The sequence below is a fragment of the Chiloscyllium plagiosum genome, unplaced genomic scaffold, assembly GCF_037043375.1.
Source record: "Chiloscyllium plagiosum isolate Xiang-an unplaced genomic scaffold, Cpla_swu_hap1 HiC_scaffold_11, whole genome shotgun sequence".
In the NCBI taxonomy this organism is placed as follows: Eukaryota; Metazoa; Chordata; class Chondrichthyes; order Orectolobiformes; family Hemiscylliidae; genus Chiloscyllium; species Chiloscyllium plagiosum.
In genome coordinates, this window is record NW_028270149.1 from 78,934,217 (window position 1) to 78,953,401 (window position 19,185).

At 41.8% G+C, this 19,185-nt stretch overlaps 1 protein-coding gene across 4 annotated transcripts in view; it reads left to right on the plus strand.

Moving 5' to 3' along the window:
• LOC122557098 (plastin-3-like) overlaps positions 1 to 19,185 on the plus strand; it is a 115,354-nt gene that overhangs the window by 52,112 nt on the left and 44,057 nt on the right. For all 4 annotated transcript variants that reach the window (XM_043704396.2, XM_043704398.2, XM_087992204.1 and 1 more), the window contains exons 2-5: positions 922 to 1,034; positions 5,068 to 5,231; positions 13,834 to 13,963; positions 17,950 to 18,082. In XM_043704396.2, coding sequence (XP_043560331.1) covers positions 968 to 1,034; positions 5,068 to 5,231; positions 13,834 to 13,963; positions 17,950 to 18,082 — 494 coding nt within the window. In that variant the 5' untranslated portion in view covers positions 922 to 967. The remainder of the gene's footprint in view (positions 1 to 921; positions 1,035 to 5,067; positions 5,232 to 13,833; positions 13,964 to 17,949; positions 18,083 to 19,185) is intronic.

Sequence of the window (19,185 nt, forward strand, 5' to 3'; positions counted from 1 at the left end):
TGTGGAGGCTATTGGGGTTGAAAGTAAAGAAAAGGGTGACACTGTCTTTATTATGTTTGAGGGGAGCATTTAGAGCAGTGGCGTGAGGAATGGAGGAGGTATGGTGGAGGGCTGTCCGAATGACTGGGGGGGGAAGCAAGTTGCTTAAAATAAGTGGATATCTGGGGTGCTTGAGAGTTCTGAAGTTGATCAATGAGGTTTCCTGTTAAATCTGAAGGTTGGTTTCTGCAGATTGGAAGTCATCGTTTCCATGAAATAGAAGTGTGGCACCAATACTTGCACGTGCAGCTACTGATGTAAATTCCAGCAGATCAGTGTCTCCTTTTCTGCCATTTTCTAGGGTCCTAACACTCATGCAATCAGAGCCTAATGTTTGAGCATAAGTCTTCAGGAGCAGGGTGCAGATTATTAGAACGGTTTCCAGGTGAGCAACATGGCTATGAAGAGAGATTGGAGAACTTGAACAGTTTTTTACTGGGAAAAGATATGGCCAAGAGGAGATCTGATCGAGGTATTCGAATTCATGAAGTCCCGACAGAAGAGATGGGGGACAAACTGTTCCTGATAGGATTGAGAATAAAGAGGCAAAGCCATACAAGGGTGAACTACTTCACACAGCGTGCAGTTAAGATGTGGAGGGCATTGCCTTAGAGAGGAATGATACAAGATGAAATATTTATTTGGAGAGCAAGTACAGAGATTATAAGCTGAATGGCTTCCCTTTACACCATAACAATCCCATGATTCAATTTGTTTTTGAATTCCCACAGGACAGTTGTCTCTGTCAGCAGTTGTGGTTTCCGGAAACTAAGCAAAATATTGTAACCACGCTCCCATTGCTTCAGTCTGCGCGAGAGTACAAAGAGGTGGTTCTGATGTTTAAGGTCTTAATTGAATATTTCTCTCTCTTTCCCCCTGCAGATTTGAATCCAGACCCTGAGATTGGATTATATAGGTGGGAAAGGAAATGGATACCGTAACACAGATTGCAAAGGATGAACTAGAAGAGCTCCATGAGGCTTTTAAAAAAGTTGGTGAGTAGCCCTCAGATGCTTACTGCTTCCTGACCAACTGTAAAAGCACACTGCTGGTGAGTCACATAAACATGGCTATTCACGAAGCAGGATCTACCTGTGGTACCATCAAGTGGCTCTCCTAATCATTTGATGATATCTCTAGGTGAAGAATGATGGTGGACCAATGTTCTGCTGTAACTGCATGAACCCTGAAGACCAACCACTTATTTGACTCCCTCATGCTATAAGCTAGCAACATAAACCATGTCCTCAATGCTGCCAGTTGATGGAATTATTTGTTTCACTTTTGGTTTGCATGCCACGTTGCTGTGTTAAGTGCATACCCATTGCCAACCCAACTAAATCAATCCTATTTTATTGGGATATGCCTCATTTGCATAAAAGTGGCTCAGTGGTTCGCACTGCTGCCTCATAGCACCAGGGACCCGGGTTCAATTCTCGCCTCTGACATTTTCCTTGTGTCTGCATGGGTTTCCTCTGGGTGCTCTAGTTTCCTCCCACAGTCCAAAGATGTGCAATTTAGGTGAACTGGCCATGCTAACTTGCTCATAGTGTTCAGGGATATAGGTTAGGTGCATGAGTAAGGGGTAAATGTAGGGGAATGGGTTTGGGTGGGATACTCCTTGGAGGGTCAGTGTGGACTTGTTGGGCCAAAAGGCCTGTTTCCACCCTGTAGGAATTCTAATTCTAATTCTTAAAAGAAAATAAATGAAGTTGCTGTAACCACAGTGTTCAGTATGGCCACTTGTTGTTCTAGCCAGTGTACACCATTAATATTGGTGCACCAGATTCATTTACTGGAGCTACAGTTAGTGCGTTATAATTCCCTTTTCAATATCAGACTTAGAAGCACAATTAAACCATTCATACTCATTCATTCAGTAAAATTATAGTTCATCTAGTTGTGGTTTAAGCTCTACTTTCCTGTTGGTATCCAATAACCCTTAACTTTAGTATTGATCAGAAATCTATCTGAACTCTGCCTTGAAGTAATTCAATGAGCCGGCCTCCACTGCCTCTGCAAGACCATTCCACACTAAAGTTCTCTATGAGAAAGAAAAATCACCAACTCCAAACAGAGTCCCCTGGAACTCAGCTTCCCCCCACAAGAGGGGGCGTGAATGGCTTGGCGGCTCAGTGGTTAGCGTATCTGCCTCACAGCTCCATTGACCCAGGTTCGGTTCCCACCTCTGGCGACTGTCTGTGTGGAGTTTGCCCATTCTCCATGTTTGCGTGGGTTTCCTCTGGGTGCTCTAGTTTCCTCCCACAGTCCAAAGATGTGCAGATTAGGTGGATTGGTCTTGGAAATGGCTCATGGTGTTTAGGGATGTGCAGGTTAGGAGGATGAGCCATGGGAAACGCAGTGGTTACAGGGATAGAGTAAGGCGGTGGGTCTGGATGGAATGCTCTTCGGGCGGACTGATGCGGACTTGAGGGGCTGAATGGCCTGTTTCTGCACTAGGGATTCTATAACATTTCCAGTTTCCTATTAGATCTGCTGAAGACTATTTGTTTCAATAAAATTTCCTCGCTTCTCAATTCCAACAGATACAGACCCGACCTATTAAACCCCTTATTCCTGGATTCAATTGAGTGAACTTTCTCTGAATGTCTTCTAGTTTCCTTTTCAAATGAGGAAACCAACTTGGGCACAGTATTCCAGATGTGCTGTCACCAACACCCAGTACAGATGTGATAAAGCCTCCCTCGTATTATATTCCAGAGACTAATAATTAACAATAACCTTCCATTTGCATTGCTGTACAATGGAATATCTTTTGGTGATTCATGTACCAGTGTTTTGAGATCCCTCTGTACCACTCAGATCTGCAATGTATTTTTGTTTCGGTAACATCATTCCGTGTTTTTCCAGCAAAGTCAGCAAGTTCACGTTAAAGTCTATCCACTGTGTTTTTGACCATTTGCTTAGCCAATCTGTATCTCTTTGCAGGCTGTATACTACCTCTTGGCAATGTGTTTTCTGATGTAACTTGATGTCACCAGCAAATCGAACAAACTTCAGTTTTGACCCAATGTTCAGACATTGATACAGCTTGCAAATATCTACAATCCAGCAATGATTCTTGTAGCGCCCCACAGGTTACAGCTTGCCAAGGTGAAAAAGACCCATTTCTCCTTGTTAACCTAACCAATCATTTATCCAAATGTTACCCTCAGAACATCAGCTCTTATTTCACGTGGTAACTTTTGATAATACCTTCTGGAAATCCCAGTATGCAAAATCCACATGTTCCCTTTTATCTAGCTTTGTTTGTTAGTTCCTCAAAAAAAATTCAAACAGATTAGTTCAACCACATTTTCCATTAAGCAAAACCATGTTGAATCTGATTTCTAAGTATCCTGCTATAACCACCTCGATAATGGATTCTAGTGGTTTCCCTATGACTAGCTGGTCTACAGTTTCCTTCTTCCTATTTTCCCCCCCTTTCTGAATGAAGGTGTTATGTTTGTTGGGGGTCAGCCACCTCAGTCAGCTGGATAGTGGTTTGCAATGCAGAATTACATTAGCAGCACTGGTTCAGTTCCCACAATGACTGACTCACCATGAAGGTCCTGCCTTCTCAAGCATGTACCTCTCCCAAGGTATGGTGACCCTCATGTTAAACACCCCCCCCCCCCCCCCCCCCCCCCCCCCTCACCCCACCCCACCAATCATCTCTCTGTCACTCTGAAAGAGCAGCACTTTGGTCCTCTGGGGCTATGGTGGCTTTACTTACATCTGTTATTTTCCAATGCACTCTTTCAGAATCCAACAGATGTGAGGATTTTTAACCAATGTTTGGACTACCTCTGTGCCTGTTTCTTTTAAGACACACAAATGCAGGCCAACTGGTCCTGGGAGCTCATCAGTCTACAGGTCCAGTAATTTGCCTGGATCATGGTGACTGCTCGGAGTTTCTCCCTGTCTTTTACTACTTGCTTTTCCTTTGTAGGATGGTTTCTTAAACCTACACAATTTGTGGGAGGTGATTTAGGGTCTTCCTTTGTGTATACTGGTCAACCATTGTTAACTTGGAAGAAGGACTCAAGCATACACATTTTTAATACTGACCTACAACCAATGACTGGTTTGCTTCTAATTCAGCAGCATGCATTTTTAACTTGTGGCATCAAAAAGACTTACTGTTCCCTGCCAATGAATAAAAGTAGGGAGGGAGCTTCCTGAGAAATTTACCCCTCGTACTCCACCCTCAAAAGTTTTCCATGAATGAGTTTGAGGTTCCATTTTGTCAATAATAATATCAATGTCATAAGCTTCTAATACAATAGACGAATAGGTGCAGAGTAGGCCATTCTGCCCTTCGAGACAGCACCACCATTCATTATGATCATGGCTGATCATTCTCAATCAGTATCCTGTTCCTGCCTTATCCTCATAACCCTTGATTCCACTATCCTTAAGAGCTCTATCCAACTCTTTCTTGAAAAATACTAAAGGAAGTCATTAATTGAATGGTCCTAATGTCACTTAAAAGGATAGCAAGATTAAATGCGGACCTCTGGTGATTTGTTTATTCTGATCTCAATTTACAGTTTGCACTCAAGTATACTTTTTGAGTCAATTGCGTTTTGTTTCTTGAAACCTCGCAATGTGATGAAAGCCAAACTTTCACTGTCATTTTCACCTGAGCGTTCAGAATTCTGACAGCATGGTGAAATGGAGCAAACATTTTTGGCAGTTAAAAGTGCGTAGACAGGAAGAAAACATTGTGTCTAAATGCACCATGATAGGCATATGTGCTAAATGTCTTTCATGTCACTTGCAAGACTGAGATGTACTTTTCATTATTGGTATAAAACATACTTGCAGACAGATGCAAATTGTAAGCATAAACTTATAATATGTTTTATAATTGGTTTTAACCTTAAGTGATTACCAGGGGGTGTAATCTTTTAGATGCATTTGAAGATGGAAATTGAGCTGATTTGGCCTTTTCCAAATTGGCAAGTATTACATATGATTGTTTTGTTTTATTTTTAATTATAAAACTTTTGTTTATCTGGATAGATCTAAACAGCAATGGCTACATTAATGACTCGGAACTCCGTGATCTTTTCCGTGAAGCCAATTTTTCATTGCCTGGCTTCAGAATACGAGAAATCGTTGAAAATCTCATGATTGAAGGAGACAAAAACAAAGATCGCAAGATCAGCTTTGAGGAGTTTGTTTCTGTAAGTGTCCTTGTGCTATGAGCTCAGTCAACGTAGAAATCTGTTGTAGCCCAGAATTTAGCTTGGTCATTGGCCCCACGTTCCTAACTTACTGTGTCCTTCATGTTAGACATTAATTAATCCAGCAGTGACTGACCCCACAGTACCTGTAAAACAAGTGCAGAGTTAAGATTCCATTCTTAACAACTTAGCAACAATTAATTGCTCTTGCTTAGCGTTTTGTTTTGGAATGCTTGTGCTCAGAAGCAGAGCGATGCAATTCATCTGGTTATCTGCAGGATCCTTGTTCGCATGATTTATTCAGTCAGCATCATGTGCTGTAAATATGCTAGCAAGCCCAGTAAATGAAAACAACTTTGCATTCCTTTTCCTTATCCCTTTTTTTTTTCATGAATCCAACAGCAACAGGGGCAGCATGATGGCTCAGTGGTTAGCACTGCTGCCTCACAGCACCAGGGACCCAGGTTCAATTCCAGCAACTGTCTGTGTGGAGTTTGCACATTCTCCCTGTGACTGCGTGGGTTTCCTCCGGGTGCACCGGTTTCCTCCCACAGTCCAAAGATGTATGGGACAGGTGAATTGGCCATTCTAAATTGCCCATTGTGTTAGGTGCATTAGTCAGAGGGGAATGGGTCTGGGTGGATTACTCTTCGGAGGGTTGGTGTGGACTTGTTGGGCCGAAGGGCCTGTTTCCACACTGTAGAGCATCTAATCAAAACTTTAAATGCGCAGTGACTGAAGCTGAAAAATTGAATTGAGAAATGCGTGAAAAAGCAATGTTATTTTTTAAAGTGAATTTTAATATTTTACGTGATCTCTTCACTTATATTTGTCATTTTTATTAAACCCTCTTTTGTTTTGGTTTCTGGGTGCATAGTAAGTCTTATTTTTTTCTTTCTCAGCAATTTCTGCATGTTTGTGGCTCATCATGGCTCTGCTTTAAGCAGTACTTGCATGATTTGCCTCTAGTTCCAACATGTCTATGGAATGTGTGGATTATGCTGGGTTGCAAAGCAAATGGATTATCAGATTGTTTTATGTTTGTGATTGTTGCGGAATTCTCCTTGTTTTATTTCATGGACATTTGTTATATTCTTTTAGTTTCTCCTACCTGATGGAAAGATAGTCAAAGTCTCTCTCAAACTTGATATAATACTCATCAGTTAGAGGAGCAGTGCCAGACACATTGAATTGTCACCCCTTGGACATAGTCTGATACTGCACTGCTTATATATCCTGGATTTGCTCAGGCCAAAACTTTGCATGTTGGGCCCAAATTCTGGTACAAATTCATTTACAATCAGAATGTGCTGAGGTTGCTCATTTAAACCCTTCCCCGCGCGCTCCCCCCCCAAAAAAAAGAGGCAATAGCTTCAAGGGAGGGGATGTCGGAGAGCAGGCTGGGCTGCTTTGTTGCAGATTAGATTCATATGATTAGATTCCCTTCAGTGCGGAAACAGGCCCTTCGGCCCAACAAGTCCACACCGACCCTCCGAAGAATAACCCACCCACACCCATTTCCCTCTGACTAATGCACCGAACACTATGGGCAATTTAGCATGGCCAATTCACCTGACCAGCACATCTTTGGACTGTGGGAGGAAACCGGAGCACCCGGAGGAAACCCACGCAGACACGGGGAGAATGTGCAAACTCCGCACAGACAGTCATCCAAGGCTGAGAATCGAACCTGGGACCATGGTGCTGTGAGGCAGCAGTGCTAACCACTGAGCCACAGTGCTGCCCCACAAAGAGTTGCAGAGTTTAGGTGGAGAGTGGAAGGGGGTGATCAGCTGTCCAGCTGAGGCTAGAATCAGATCTGTTCCTCCCCTGACCCTCCTGGTTCCACATCCACATTATTGATGACAGTCCCTATTGATTCTATGGAGTCTCAGCACAGCCAGGAAAACAAGCCCCTTTGTCAAAGGGGCCTGGAAAGTGTACAGTTTGACAAATTTTGGGGTATCTTAAGCAAATCAGCTTCGTGGACCTTACACTTAGTTCAGTGTGTTCATGCTGGCTCTCTGTTAAAGCAAGTCAGCTAGCCCCACTCCCAAACCTTTTACTTTGTGACTTTCCAAATGTTTTTTTTTAGTTGATAATTATCGGATTCTTTTCGGAAGGCCTTTATTGAAGCTGCTTCCTTTGCACTCTTGGGCAGTGCATTCCAGATCATAACCATTTGCTCCATAAAAGTCTGTTTCCTCATGTTGTTGCTGAGTCTTTTCCCAATCACTTATAAATCTGCACTTTATTCCTCTGCCAAAATCAAATGTTTTGTCCTCTCTACTCTGTGTATGCACAGACTACTTATCCAATGTTTATAGTATATTCAGATTTTGTCGATGCTTAAACATGTTGTGAAAACGCTATGAGGAAATTCAGTGATTCCTGGGTGTGCTGTTGACTTCTGAGAGGAAAGGTTGAACAGTTAGTGCCTTTATCCACTGGAGTTTTTGAAGAATGGACAGCGATCTAACTGGAACATGTAAAATCCTGAGGGAACTTGATAAGGCTCAAAGGGCTGAGTTGCTCAATTCCTGTGTCCAATGATGAAAGCGGTGGACTAGAACTAGACAGAAACAAAAATAGAAGTTGCTGGAAAAGCTCAGCAGGTCTGGCAGCATCGTGGAGAGAAATCAGTTAACATTGTGGGTCAAGTGACCCTTCCTCAGAACTGAGGAACAAAAAAGGACAGTTTAAAAATAGGTTGTCCATTTAAGTCACAGGAAGAAAAATCCTTTCTTTGGAACTTTCTCTTCCCCAGAGAGCAGGCTGGCAGCAGTGTCTTGCGATATTTCTAAACCTGAGTTAAATATATTTTTGACTAACATGGTGGCTCAGTGATTAGCACCACTGCCTCACAGCACCAGGGGCCCGGGTTCAATTCCTGCCTCGGGCAACTGTCTGTGTGGAGTTTGCACATTCTCCCCATGTCTGTGTGGGTTTCCTCCGGGTGCTCCAGTTTCCTCCCACAGTCCAAAGATGTGCAGCTTAGGTGAATTGGCCATGCTAAATTGCCCATAGTGTTAGGTGGATTAGTCAGGGGTAAATATATTCTGGATTAGTGGTGCTGGAAGAGCACAGCAGTTCAGGCAGCATCCGAGGAGCAGTGAAATCGACGTTTTGGGCAAAAGCCCTTCATCAGGAAAAGCCCTTCATCGATTTTACTGCTCCTCGGATGCTGCCTGAACTGCTGTGCTCTTCCAGCACCACTCATCCAGAATCTGGTTTCCAGCATCTGCAGTCATTGTTTTTACCCAGGGGTAAATTTAGGTTAGTTTCTCTTCGGAGGGTCGGTGTGGGCTTGTTGGGCCAAAGGGCCTCTTTCCACACTGTAGGTAATCTAATCTAATCTAGCCTAATCTAAGTAATCTAAGTAAGCTAACTGATGATGTGTTGGTCACAGACAGAACAGCCATTTCTTGTTGAATGGAGGGGTATGACTTGCGGGTGGGGTGATGGGGGATGGCACATTCCTGTTCTAGTTTGTAAATCTTTTGAAACAGTTTAACATGTTGGTCGAATTTCCCTTCTGCTGGATTTGTGGTGATGTAGGAAGTTTCCCTGTATTATGACTGCTGTTTCCCAGCAGGAGCTTCAAGGTTAAAGAGTTTAAGTCAGCAGCAACTGTTTTGTCATGAATTCTGCCCTTGAGTTTTCTTTTCAAGTTATTTAAGCCCAGAATGCCTCATGAAATGTTTCTCAAGATACTTAAAAGGTTGAGGAACCCTCTTGAGGTGACTTTTATTGGAGATATTAATTATCAGTTTAGACCTCATTTAAGTATTTGTTGCATTTTTTTCACAACTTTTCTTGTTTGTTCTTTATTCATGGAATGAGGACATTGCTGACCAGGTAGTATTTATTGTCCATCCTGAACTGCCCAGTTAAGAGTCAACCACATTGCTGTGGATCTAGGGTCACATGTAGGCCAGACCGGCTAAGGACAGTGGTTTCCTTCCCTGAAGGATATTAGATGGGTTTTTTTCCCCCAACAATTGACAATGGGTCATCATTTAGACTCTTTAATTCCAGATATTTATTGAATTCAAATTCCACCATCTGCTGTGGCAAGACTCGAACCCGGACCTCCAGAACATTCTCTGGGTCTCTAACGTAGGCCATCGCCTCCCGATTTGCTGTTTAAGCGTAAAGTAAGATCTGGTGGCGTGATGCTCTCCCAGTTTTTAAGTACGTAACTGAAGTGCTCTCGAAGCTTAGGAGGCACCTTGTAACTAAATGATTTTGTTTTAATGTCTTTGGCTTTCAGTTAGAAGCATGCCTCTATCAGGACTAGTGAAGATGTTGTATCTACATCATTCATTCCAACATATCCTGGTTCACACGCCAGCATCGGCTTAGAAATGGAGGAAATTCGGCAATTTCCTTGCCATGGTGACTGTAGGAGGAGTTTGGGGCACCATTTGCTGGGACTATGTCAATTAATGTCTTAAAGTAGAGTTTCTTTCTAATTCTTAGTGATGTGTCTTCCCAGATGGCTCAAGAACAAATTAGCTTGAGTGGTTTCTCGAGAGTATAGATTTGTTAAAAAACCATGTAAGCAATTTGATCCTAAGTAGGCAAAGGAGATAATTGAATTGGAAGTCAAAAATGAAATTTCTGCAGTAAAGCAAGCACCTCAACCTATATGTATTATTAGAGCAAAGTAACAGGACCCCCTCCTGGACTTGACAATGATGACGAGTGATAAAAAGAGGGAAAGATGTTCCATCTTAGAATACGCCCATGAAGTTCCCTTGAACGTGATATGAAAAATAGTGTTTCCTGCTATTTCATACTCTATATTCCTAGTTAGCCCTTCCTAAGCCAGATCTAAAGCTGGTTTATCAGTGAGTACCACTATGTTTGCACTACTTTGCTGAACTTTCTTAGGAAATTTTGATATTGATATTTCAGTGAAGCTTTCAGGCAGTCACTGTTGGTAACTTGTCACAAAGGTCCTTTTTTTTTCAAACCTGTTCCTTGGCTCAAGGAGACAGTGTCCTTGAATTTTTTCAGAGGGGCAATAAACTGGGTGGGGCTCTGATCAGTCTGGTTTGGTACAGAGGTGAAAATGATTTTGAGAGGCCTTTTATTTATATGTAAACAGATGAGACTTCAGGCCAAAGTGGTCATGTTTTAGAAGCGACCTGTATAAGGAAAAGGGAGTGGTCAGCTGTTTAGCTGAGCTGAGCAGTTTTAGTTCAGTCTTGAACCAGCTGGAGGTTCAAAAGGGAGCTGTGTGGAAACTCTCTCTCTTTTCTGCCCTTCAACTTCAACCTGTAAGCAGGTGTTCCTTATACTAGGTTTTAAAAGGAGTTTGCTTATTGGGACTGTTGTGTATATTTGGAACAGCATAATTAAGTCTAGCTGGATAGGTTGAGTTCTGTAGGGGTTCTTTATTCTGTTCTTTGGGTTTCATTGTCTAATTTTGTGAATAAAGTTTTTGTCTGTTTTAAAATCTAGTAGTCAACCTAGCTATCTTAGTCTGGGTAATTTTCACTGTACACTTACCGAAACAAATTGAAAAGTTAGGTGTAGGGCTGCCTGCTTAAGAATGTTTTGAGTGGTCTGGCCTAGTCCATAACAAACTGCCTTCTCCCCGAATCAGTTGTACGTTGGATGAAAGTCGACAAGCAGCTCATGAAAATATGCTCAAAAATATTCAGTAACTTAGTCCGGAAAAGCTGGGGCGGATGATTGTTCAAAATAATTACCGAGGATTCTAGCGGCCTTTCCTTTAATGAGGTCATAAATTTAAAACTGTTGCTGCAGACATGATCACGGTGGACTAATCAGTGGTTGCCATTTGAGATGTGCAGAGCTAGAAATTATCTCATCAGCCACCAAAATGAAGTTCCTGTGCCAGAAGTCAATAGGCAAATCTGTGTTCATTAGAATGATAAACTCTATAAGGCAGTTAATGAGGGGTGAGCTATTTTCTAGTTTTTAAGCTGAAAAAGATGGCTAGTTTCCATTACAGGGTAACTCCTCAATTTCCCATGTTGAACAAATTTGCCAGTTTTTGCCCACTCACTTGTCCTGCCAATGTCCCTGTGATACTTTCCCTTCCTATTTACTTGGCTTATTGTGCCTCCCTGGTTTGGCGTAATTATTCTCTTTTATTCCTTCATTTAAGTCATTGAAAAACATGTTTAAAAGTGGAACTCAGTTACATATCCTTCGGGAACACCACAAGTCCAATCCTACCAATCAGCTCTGACTGGGAGAGTGGTAACAGCAGGATAATGTACAGTGTGCCAGGTCATGTGAGACTTGGGATGACTAACCCAAAGGGAAAACACAATCTGATAACTGGAAGATGAGAATTTTATATAGACCTGACCTTACATTAAACTTGATCCAGGTAGAATATGGTGTTTGCCTTTGTTTGCTCATTTAATTAGCATCGGAGGCTGAGGGGTGGCGTTATAGAGGTTTGTAAAATCACGAGGGGCGTGGATAGGATAAATAGACCAAGTCTTTTCCCTGGGGTGGGGGAGTCCAGAACTAGTGGGCATAGGTTTAGGGTGAGTAGGAGAGATATAAAAGGGACCCAAGGGGCAACATTTTCACGAAGAGTGGTGTGAGTATGGACTGAGCTGCTAGAGAAAGTGGTGGAGGCTAGTACAATTATAGCATTTAAAAGGCACCAAGATGGGTGTAGGAATAGGAAGGGTTTAGTGAGATATGGACTAAGTGTTGGCAAATGGGACTAGATTAGGTTATTATATCTGGTTGGTATGGATGAGTTGGACTGAAGGGTCTGTTTCCGTGCTGTACATCTCTATGACTCTAGCAGTGCACACTTTCTTGCAAATGACATTTTATTGGAAAGAAAGTGGGTATGCCCAGCATTGTCATAGAGTCCTACAGCATGGAGCCAGGCCCTTTGTCCTAACTGGTCCGTGCAGACCAAAATGTCTTTCCACGCTAACCCCATTTCCCTGCACTTGGCCCATATCCATCAAAACCTTTCCTATCCGTGTATTTGTCTGAATGCCCTTTAAATGTTTTTAATGTACCCACCTCAACCACTTCCGCCTGCAGCTTATTCCATATGCGTACCACCCTTTGTGTAAAAAAAAATCCCTCAGATACCCTTTTGTTCTTTCCCCTCTCACCTTTAAACTGATGCCCTCCAGTCCTCAATTCCCCAACCCTGAGAAAAACAGTGCATTCACCCTATCCATGCCTCTCATGATCTTCTACACCTCTATAAAGGACCCCCTCAATCTCCTACCCTCTAAAGAAAAAAATCGCATCACAAATTCTATCAAAAATCTGAGTGGTGTATAAGTAGTTTTGTTCTGGGAGTGAGTAGTGAGTATCAAATTCATTCCTTGCCACATTTCCCAGTTGAGATTGATGGTCAAAGCAGGACAGCACAATGTTTTAAAATGGTAGCCTGAGTTCAGTAACCGTCAAGGGGTGATGTCAAGGTTCGGTGTTGAGGAAAGGGAAGGGTGCCATAGTTTGGAAGTGTTGGAAAAGTGTGTCAAATGGGTAACTGTGCACAGAGTCTTGATTTTCAGCAGAGCTAGATTCAATGAAATGAAGAAATATTGAGCTGTCGGGTAAACTATTGGGTGGAGTAGTTGAGAGCATGAATTTGTTTGCCTTCTGATCCACAAAGATGTGCTCTAGAATGAACAGGTCCATTCGACAAGAAGATACCCCACTGAAGGATCAAGAAACACACAACTTTCTTTTTTACATATCATTGGAATTTTCGGAAATAAGACTCTGAATTCTGGGAAAATTGCACTCAACATCACATTAATATCCAAGCTTTATTTCACTATTCATGTGAGTTATCATTCTCTGCTTGTAACAGATTTAATAAGGACGTGGATGCCATTGCAGGTACTCAAAACGCATTGATGTGGTGGTGCACAAATTTAAAATACGTCTCGCCTTTAATTTCAGCACAAAGCTTTCTTTGTCAAGTCTTGTATGTACACAGGCTGTTTTAACGTGCATGAATGCTTTGGTTAATGCATCAGACCAAGATGAAGTCACACAAAATGCATTAGAAATAGGAAGTATGTAAATGTCAGTCCACTTCACGTTTGTTTTATTGTAGTTAAGATGTTTTTCAGTTGTGCGTCCATTGCTGTGTAATATTTACGAAAACATGCTTCCAAAGTGTGTTTGTTCTACTGTTGGATTTACACGCATCTGCTCGAGATTTGGGTGCACAGTTGAATCATCATCAGAGCCACAAAACTCTTTGAAAGGCTTTTGTCTCTTGAGGTTGTGCATGCCTTTGTGGTCATTGAGATAGTCGGTGAAAGAGTGGTTTTACTGACAAGTTGATTAATGATTGGATAAATGTGGAAGACTTTAGCCTTCAGTTCAGAAGTTTGATGCTGACTAAAGCGAATTAAAATAACAGGCACTGAATCGTTTCGCCTATCACCTTATTACGTTAAGCATAGGTCAGCCAAGTGGGTGAAAATATCCTGTCGTTGACATTTGTTGATTATTACACTTTAATATTAAATGGCATGTTACAGTATAATTGTACATATGACATGAAATATTTTAAAGTGGATGTGAGGCCAATGAGAGGCTCATGTAACTCTTTGATTCACAGATTGTTCAAGATTTGAAAAATAGTCATGTTGCTAAAACGTTCAGACTGGCCATCAATAGGAGAGAAGGGATCTGTGCCATTGGTGGAACATCTCTTCAGTCCAGTGAAGGAACCCAACATTCTTATTCAGGTATCCTCTACTCCATTGCATCACTATTCATGTGAAATGTGATTAGAGTTCTTTTTTCTCTCTGTGCAATCCACACCTTAGGAATGAATCAAAAATGTTTTCTTGCAAGTGTTTACAAATGTGAATAACTTGACCTGTTCCAAATCTCATTGTTTTCCCTATTTATCACCTTTATTTTAGTTAGTATTATTTTACCCTCTGTTACATTGATAAGTGCATGCTGCTAGTTCTGAAAAAGGGTCACCTGACTTGAAATGTTAACTCTGCTTTCTTTCTCCAGATGCTGAGTTTCTCCAGCAATTTGTTTCTTTTTTTCAGATTTTCAGCATCCGCAAGTTCTTTGTTTTATTTCAGTGCATGATGCTATTGCATTGACCCACTCTCTTAATTGTAAACAGTTGCTTAAATATGTTCAGGTACGGGGCGTTAATTAGCAGCTGTTAAAGAGGCACTCAATCCAACAAGGGTTTTGTGGTACACCGATGATGTTGCTATCTCCGGGCCAGAAACTCTGTGATCAACCCCACCTGCCCCGGAATTATCAACTTGTCAAAGTATTGGCTCCGGTCTTATCCTTCAACTAACTTTCTGGAATATAACCATTAGTTAACCTAAAGAATTTTGGTTATTATTCCTCGTTCTTTCTGCTACATTTAATTTCGATAAAAGCTTAGTTTAGACTTAGCTTTCAGTTCTCCCTGTTAAAACTATACGCAAGAATTGTATGATTCCAAAAGAAAACTTGTCTTTTTGGGAATGAAGGTGATGAGGACAAATACTCCATGTGCAACACCAGGCTTTTTAAAGGGCAGCATTGAAGTGGCTATTCCTGGATTGGCTCTTTGCCTATTCACTTATATGTGATGGTTGACCTGTCCAAATATTTAGAAAAAATAATTCCAAAAGTAAGTAAGCCGGTGTTCTGTGATTTATTTATTCATTCTGTGCCCAATCTTTGATGCAGCTATCCTATTACTCTGACCATTGTTTTTGAATCTGCTGCTGCCATCTTTTTCGGATACTCACTCCAGATCCTCACTCATTGTGAAAATCTTTCTCCTCATCTTGTCTCAGTGTCTTATTGTAAATTACCTTAACGCCAATTGTCATTCTCCCCTCTCTTGAAAACCATTCTTCCTCCTTTTTGTATCAAATTGTTTCATGATTTTGCACAACTCTTGAATCTTTCCTTGACCTGCTGTACATTGAATTGAAGAACCCAACATCTTTTGTCTCTTTAAGGAACTAAAGTCCCTCAGCTCTGGTAGCTTTATGGTATATCTCTGAGATATGCAGGAAATGTAACCACTAAAGTTAAAAACAACCAGCTGCTGTCTAAATGATCAGTGAGTTATTGAGCTGTTTCTATGTTTTCTCCTTGCCTTCTGTCTTTGTTAGTCTTGTGCACTGTTATAAAATTACAGTGCTAGAAGAAAATGGACACGCAATATATATAAATGATTTCTTTGTCTCACTCAACTGTGTTTGAAATCCAACCAAGTGATGGAATGAAGATAAACTACCCTGCCTTTCCTAAATCTGTTTGAACATAAACTGCAGCTTTTCTTGTAGCTAAACCCTTACTGTTGTTTATTTGAGTTAGAAGGCAAGATATTGCAATATATATGGAAGCTGAATAACAGTGAAGCAACAGACTGTGTCAAAACACACTTAATCTAAGACAGTTCAGGCCTGTCCATCCAGGCTGGTGTGTTGTTTAAAATTATTCATTCATGGGATGTGAGCATCACTTGATATCCCCAAATTCCTTTGCAAAGCTGGTGATGGGTGACCTGGCTGACCTGCTGCAGTTTGTGGGGTGAAGGTGCACCCATGGGGCAGGGGGATGAGAAATTCCAGCGTCTTTGCCCTAGTCAGGTTTGAGTAACATGGAGGAAAATTAAAAGGTGATCATTGCATGTCCCTGCTCCTGCCCTTCTGGGTGGCACGAATTGGAGTGTACTGCTAAAGAACACACAAAATAAGAGCAGTAAATGCACCATTTGGTTCTTTGTGAGCCTATTCAGTACAATCATTAGGTGATCTGTCTGTTTTGATTTCCACATTTCCCTGATAAACGTATGCCTTTTCTTTATTAGGGAAAAGAATAAATGTACTTTTGCCTTAAAAATAGTTAATGATGAACATCTCAACACCCCCCACCCCCAACCAAATACCATATGAGGCAGTGTGTTGTAAAATCACACCGGCTTCTGAGGGGAAAAAAAAGATCTCCTCATCACCTTCCTATGGTGGTGATTCCTAAGGTCAAAACAGTGTTCCCCAGAACTGGACCGACTCCTGAGAAGAAACATATTTTCACATTCAGTCTGTCAATACATTCGGGTTCCTACACACTTCAATCGAGCCACTCCTCCTCACTCTTCTGACCTTCAGTGGAAACTCCCAGTCTGTCCAACCTCTCCTCAAAAGATAACCTGTTAATTCAAGGCAACAATTTAATGCACTTCCTCTGAACTGCCCCCAATACATTTTATACCCTTTCTTAAATGAGACCAAAACTGTCCACAGTACTTGACATAGGGTTTCACCAATGTCCTTTTAACATCCCATCCTTACTTTTTCTTAAGTGCCTCTCATGATGGTATCCCATTTGCCTTCTCTTTACATGCTGTACCTTGGTATGCCTCACTGGAGTAAGACACTGGAACTCCAGCTCTACCATTCCTGGAATAGAGGATTTATACTTACTATGATGGAAGTCAAACGGAGCTTTCCCTGAATCTTGCAAGATTAATCCCAACACCTCCCACCACTGAGGTTGGCGGCCACCATTTAACTAGGGGCACACCTCAGGACCATCAGCAGCAAATAAATAGATGTTATCATTCACCCCAGCGTGGGCCCAGTGCATTACAGCTGCTTGTGTAACCATCTCCATCCAAAGCCACTCCTCCACAATGATGGCCTAACAGCTGTGACTGTGCCTGACTTCAAAAATCCAAATTCTCAATGCTGTAGAGAAGAACTCCATTTTGAGATGCTACATCCACATGATGCTGTGAGGCACAAAGCACAGTGGCATTGCTGTTGCTTTGGCTAATGTCCATGATTGAATGGGGCTTCTCAGTTACCTGGCTCTAGGAAGAGCACAACCAAATTCTCGGCATGCCACATCTGGCTTCCCAGACTGACATTGGGTTTGCCAGTTACCAGGACGTTGCTGCCACAAGCTTGAAACCAGGTCAGACTGAACGATCACTCATTTGCTAATGCTGCCGCCCGGAGGCCAGAACCACCTCAATTTGCAGCTGAGGTGGGCTGTTGATAATGGGAACCTGCATGAGCAGGGGGAACATTCAGTTACAGTTAAGGCAAATTGACAAGAATACAAAACTGAGTACCAGTGATGCCAACTGTGGACAGCGATGTTACCCTAGTCTATTACTGACTTCTCTCTCAAGTCAACAGAGAAAACGTCCAATTCCTTCACCATCTATCTCACCGTGCCTAGTTAAACAAGAAAGTACTCCCTTCCCTGAAGGCCTACTGGTATTATCGCTAGACTATTAATGCAGAGACCATTAATATTCTGGGGACCCAGGTTTGAATCTTGGCATGGCTGATGGTGGAACTGAAGAGTCTAATGATGACCATGAATCCATTGTTAATTGTCAGAAAGAACATTTAGGACTGTCATTTTTAGGTAAGATACCTATCATTCTTAGCTGGTCTGGCCTACAGCAGTGTGGTTGACTGTTAATGGCCTCTTCAGGATGGGCAATTAAGGCTGGCCTGGCCAGCTATGTTCACATCTGTGAATGAATTTTGTAAAAATTAAGCATATTAATGAACTCAATTTTATTGAGCAGCTTAAAGTTTTCGGGTATGTGTAACACACAGCTTTCTCATGAAATAGATGTTATTATTGAATCCTTAGGCCTTGATGATAATAATTAGTTTAGCACCATGAGAAGAATGTGATCATTTCGTATTGATCTGCTTTTTTTCTCTTGTATGAATAGAGGAAGAAAAGTATGCATTTGTTAACTGGATAAACAAAGCCTTGGAGAGTGATCCAGATTGTAACAGCATGCTGCCTATGGATCCCAATACAGATGCTTTGTTTAAAGCTGTTGATAATGGCATTGTACTCTGGTGAGTCTCATTGTTTCTATTTTAACGTGTTGTAATTTTATTCATCAGTGACGGCTACCCTGGTGCTATTGACCTATTTCACAGAATCATAGAATCACTACAGTGTGGAAGCAAGCCATTCGGCCCATCGAGTCCACACTGACCCTCTTAAGAGCTTCCTACCCAGATCCACCACCCCCCATGGCCAATCAATCCCTCCTTGTACGTCCCTCCTTATAACAAGCAATTTAGCATGGTCAATTCACCTAGCCTGCACATCTTTGTGTGGGTTTCCTCGCATAGTCCAGACGCAGGGAAAATGTACAAAGTCTACTCCCAAGGCCGGAATCGAACCCAGGACCTTTGCGCTAAGAGGCAGCAGCGCTAACCACTGTGCAACAGTTGAAAGTGCTGGCAGTGATTTTTTCATTGACATAATTCTCTTTCTAAACTCTTATGAGTCAACTCCTTCATTTGTTCTGACCATTTTGTAAAATAATGGCTGATCTGCATCTCCGCTTCAATTGCTCATCTTTGCTCCATATCCTTTAGTACCCTTACAGAGTAATACATCTCTTCATTTCATTTTGAAAATTCAGTTGACCTAGAACATCCATAACCTTTTTGTTTTAGGAAAGGTGGTAAGGTGTACATGTTGCAGATCCAGATTTCTGTAGGAGCCTTTATTTCTTTATGTGGGGTGCTGAGGGGTAGAGAAATGCCTCCAGGTTTCACTGCAGATGATGCCTGGTTCTGATTTTGAAAATTGTTTCCCCATGTTCTGAATTCCCACATCAGAGAACATAGTGCAGAATCAGAGAATCTGTCAAGTTCCTTTTATAAATTAACACCCTCAACTGGATTACTCTCGATCGTCTAAATTCAAGAGAATGTGGGCCTCGGTTAAGCACCCAGTCTTGGAAATTTAACCTTTCAAGCTCTGGTGTCATTCTGTCGCTTGACTCCTGCATATATGAGGAAACTGGTTTGGGTTTCACATAGCGGTGCTAAACTGTTAGATGCCTCCTAATTTGAGATGTGCTTTCAGTAAGTTGCATAATACTCCAGCGCTGAGTGACTTAGAGTCATAGACATCGTCATGGAAACGTGTTCTTCAACCTAAC